At 53.9% G+C, this 4400-nt stretch overlaps 1 protein-coding gene across 1 annotated transcript in view; it reads right to left on the minus strand.

The window, feature by feature from the left end:
* The window catches only part of CSUI_005411 (uncharacterized protein), a 7129-nt gene extending 2762 nt beyond the window's left edge, over positions 1-4367 (minus strand). Inside the window, exons 1-4 of the mRNA XM_068065587.1 lie at positions 3161-4367; positions 1974-2085; positions 926-1048; positions 71-520 (exon numbers count right to left, since the gene is read on the minus strand). Coding sequence (XP_067922437.1) covers positions 71-520; positions 926-1048; positions 1974-2085; positions 3161-3175 — 700 coding nt within the window. The 5' untranslated portion in view covers positions 3176-4367. The remainder of the gene's footprint in view (positions 1-70; positions 521-925; positions 1049-1973; positions 2086-3160) is intronic.
* Positions 4368-4400: the final 33 nt, after the last annotated feature.

Consider the following 4400-nt stretch of genomic DNA (forward strand, 5'->3'; position numbering starts at 1 on the left):
GATGGAGACACCGGCGTTGACGAAAGTAAGGTAAACCTCCCTTCGTGTTTGATAGCAGTTACCCGCTTACTTAGTCCTTCAGCCACGAGAGCCTCTTCTGGCTTGGGTTGGGGCTCCTTGTGGCGTGGTTTCCTTCCCGTATCCGGAAAGAGCTCCTGTCTGTCCAGCAGTGTCCGTCGAGAAATCGCGTTCAGGGCTAGCCAGAGGAGATCTTTTAGCGTCCGTTCTGTTACGCCCAGAAACTCCCAGCACCGCCGAAGCTCGGACGCTAACGCCACAGTCGCACCGTGACGCAGAGCCCTGGTTGGATCCACACGCCGGCTCACAGCGTGATCGGGAAACACCCTCGACATTTTCATCAAAGTGATTTGGGCCTGCAACGCTGAGGCGAGCAAGGCGTTCACTCGAACAGACGTCGGTGTCGACTCTGTTTTAAGCGCGTCCATGCTCGCACGCAATGATTCCAGCCTGTCACGCTCTTCGGCCTCCAAGATTCTGAGCCACGACATCCGCTCCCCAGCTGCAACGTGCACACCCGTCACAAAAATAATACACCCCAGCACACCCATGGCCACACGAATCCACCCACTCCACGAGCTGGTGAACGTACAAAACCCCACCTCGGGAACCGCGAGGAATCTACACAGTATTGAAGTGTTCGCGCCCCCCTGTACAACTCCCCAGACCCAGTCGCCTCGCTGGGAAAAAGATCCAACAGGACGCGTGCGCCTGTGTCTTCGCACCTCCGAATCCATGACGACACACCGCTTCTTTCGTCGGACAGAAACTCATCGGAGCGTCTACCAGTCAATGCTCCATCCATCGCAAGAAGCACTATCTAATGCCGCAGCGACATGGCGCCTTGGCGGTCCTCTGCTTGTACTCTCTCTTCTCCCCTTTCAAGATCGGTGCACCTGCTGCTCACCGGTTGCTGTTCGCGACAGGGTATAGTCGAAGCGAGAAACTCCGACTGCCACCTCGTTCGTAAAGAAAAGGTATGAGGCGCCGTAGGACTCCTTGGCAGCAGGGTCAGGCTCGCGAAGAGCTGCTGTTCAGAAGGAAGGAAAGCGAGAAGACCAGTATGGTCACTAACCGGCCCAGGATCATCCAGAGTCTGGATTTCACAACGAGCTGCAGCACCGCCCTCCGAGAATGACACCTCCGTCCCCGTCAAGGGTGGCTACCCGGCTGCGTAGCGAGGCGACTTCTCGGTTTCTCGCTAAACGGCAAGGCGAAATTTCCGCTGAAGACACTAACTAATTTCTACGCGTCTGCTCGGAGTACGCCTCTCCTTTTGTTGACCTCATGCAGTTGAGCCTCGTGTTCTGCGCAGACGGAGGACTACCAGCTCCTCTCCTAGTCCAGGGACGAACCATCCTCAAGCACTAATTGTAGAGGGTTCCACCCCGATGGCGGGTCAGACCAGGGCAGTGCAGCTGGCCTGCAAGGCCGAGCGAAAGCCCACGAACTTGTCGCCACGACTCTGCCTGAGATAACTGTAGAGCGACACTGCGGATGGTCGCCTTTTTCCTCGAGCTCACACTCCTGTTGGGTTAGTAATGAACAGAGACGCTGGTTTGCATGGACCCGCAGGTACCCGAGGCGTAGCCGACAGCTTCATCTACGCAGACAAGTGAACTATTCAGACGAATATTCGACCGGAGGTGTTTGCATTTGAGGTGGCGCGACACACTACAGCCAGCGGTAGACGCACTACGCAGACGAACGACTACATGAAGAGCGTTGCATCATGATGCCCAGTAGTCAGGCGCCTCCTGCGACATAGGCGAACTCGGTAGTAGTCCCAAGTTCCGCAGTTCTTCTCCGATCCGGTCTCCCGACCTACCGGGTTTACCAACTCTTTCCCACCTTTCCGTACACGAGTATGTAGGTATACACCAGGCATCCTGGTCGCTGTTCTATCAGCTTTGCCTGAGATGCCACATCCTCAAACGCAGTTGGTTAAGGCTCACCTTCGGGTCTCCGGTCGGCCGATCGTATTTGCTCCGCAGATGGGTCAGCATCGCCCGTGGCAGCCCGCGCAGTGTCCGGCAGCGGCTTGGCGTTCCTCGGCGGACTACCTTCCTGGCCTGCACAGAGTGGCAAGCCGTCGAACAAGCGATCTACCCGCGCAGAGGAGTCGCAAGAAATCATGTCCGACTGCGCTACCCGGCCCTCTCTGGGTGCCCGATAGCCCTGCAAGCCGGCCACGCGGCAGGCAGAAAACAAGACATGCTCAGAATCTCTAAACAAAGCTTCTCGGCATGTTCCAATACAGACTGTTTTCTCTCCTTGACTGGGTCGTCTGAATTCTGTTAGAGGGAGGAAAGACAAAAAGGCCACTGAGCGTCACTTGTGTTTGTCCTAAGGGGCGTCACAATCGGCGGAAGAGCCGGCAGCACCTGCTTACACGAGCGCGTGTCCCCAGCACCAGAAAAGTTTAGCACTTTTCTATGGATATCTTTCCTAGATATGTTTTTTTCTGTGCGTCCGTAACTTCTACAGTTCGCTATAACTCAAACTAGAGAAATTTCAAGGGAGAACTTTCTATCTCTGTATCAGCTTCCCACCCAAATCGATGTCTAGTTAAAATTAGGTCTTTTCGCGATGATGAACTGCCTCATTCACCAAGCGTTGTTCGTATTTGAATGGACTACAGAAATTCGGTATTTCTAAGCTGACGGACGTTCTGTTTATTTCTATCTCGGGAGAAAAGCAGAATGTGAGGAATGCGTAAGAGAGCCAGGAGCACCGAAAAATAAGAAAGAAGTCACTTTTCTCCCTCTGCCATTTTAATCAATTATCTCAGGCCTGGTTGTTCATTCAACAATACTAAATGCACGGAGTCACGGGAGGAAGTGACATCTCGACTTGAAAGACGGAAACGGCAGCCAGCTGTGTCAGCGTTTAGTCTACAAACAGATAGAGACTAGAGTTCTCCTCTTGAGAAGAACTTGATTTATTCAGTGGACAACGTTATAGCCCTCTTTTTGCTCAGTTGAGGCACGAACTTGGTTTATTGCAAGGCAAATTCTGACAACCAGCAGGTATTACCGTACTCGAATTGTCACGTCGTAGTCTTCTTGTGAGGCGAAGTCTAATATTCAGCAGGTACTACCCTACCCGAGTTGTCACACCGTAGTCTTGCGTGCAGTCTTACTTGCTCCACCGACATCAGTTCCGGTTTTCCCTCTTGTACATGAGGTGCCGAATTGCAACAGTCACAGCTCCTTATTCAATTCCTACGCGCCTCATACTCTTAGGGTAGCCCAGGTCCGCCCGGGAGGATTCTCTCGACCGGTTGGCAGCGCAGATAATTCTGGCTGCCCAAATTTTAGAAAACAGCAGCCGATCTCCGGGGCAAGAAGCGAGCCGGCAGAACCAGGTAAACGACACCACGGGCGGGCAGCGAACGGGATACTATTAGGGTGCTTTTTTCTCTATTTTACGCGTCTTCTGTCGAAAGAAAATCCCTTCCACGGCAACTAATACCTCATTACTTTTCGGCTTCGGTTTTTCTTACATTGCGACACATCCGTACCACAGCTGAATCCTGTCTTGTTTCCGACCTGGAACCCCCTTGCGTCTTGATGCGCGTGCGGGCTAGTGGCAATCACCGCCGGCGCTGTCCCCGCTCAGACACAGGGTGCGCCAGAGCCGCAACAGGTCCAGCAGTTCGCATGCTTCTTGACAAAAATTATGTTTGTGCGTGGGGGGGGCCGGCCTATTGATCATTCATTGTGCACCTTACGCAGCGGAAAGTCAAATCTGGCAGAGGCGGAGAAAGAGAACACGCTTGTCCTCCATTGCAGATATTCGCAGGGTTTGCAGCGCCTCAGTTTCGATTCCAGGCTCCGCTGAAATACTCGTCACTGAAGCCTCCAAACTGTCCCTCTTCTAAGAACCGTACTTAAAAGCACTTTTGTCCACCCGGCGAGGAGTGAAAGGGACTGCCTCTGGTCTGAGTCTTCAGATGGATGCTCTACCGTCCACAACCTTGGCGAGGTTCCAAATCGGTCAGAACTCCACGACGAGGAAGCGCTCCCCCCTTCTAGTGGCAGGGCTTCTTACGGCAGTCGCATGCGTGTGCCCAACTCCTTCGCTCTGCGGCACACAAGTGTCCGCACATGGCGAACCAACTTGGCGCCAAGACACCGGAGGCAGGCATGACTATGTGCCCATTGGTGTAGTGACGAAGGCGCGCCATGGTGCATATGCGGACGAAACAGCCGAGGAACGCCAGCACAATGGTAGGGGGCAACATCAGGCGAAGACGGGAAGGTCACTGGCTCATTCCGGATCATCCTCTGTCGTCTTGTTAGCCAAGCGACAGGACACAGCGTCAGCGTTCCGTTTCCCAGCTGCGTCTTTGGCTGGGGCGATGGCATTGGTGTTTCTGA

The sequence above is a fragment of the Cystoisospora suis genome, assembly GCF_002600585.1.
Source record: "Cystoisospora suis strain Wien I chromosome Unknown contig_2623, whole genome shotgun sequence".
Lineage (NCBI taxonomy): Eukaryota > Apicomplexa > Conoidasida > Eucoccidiorida > Sarcocystidae > Cystoisospora > Cystoisospora suis.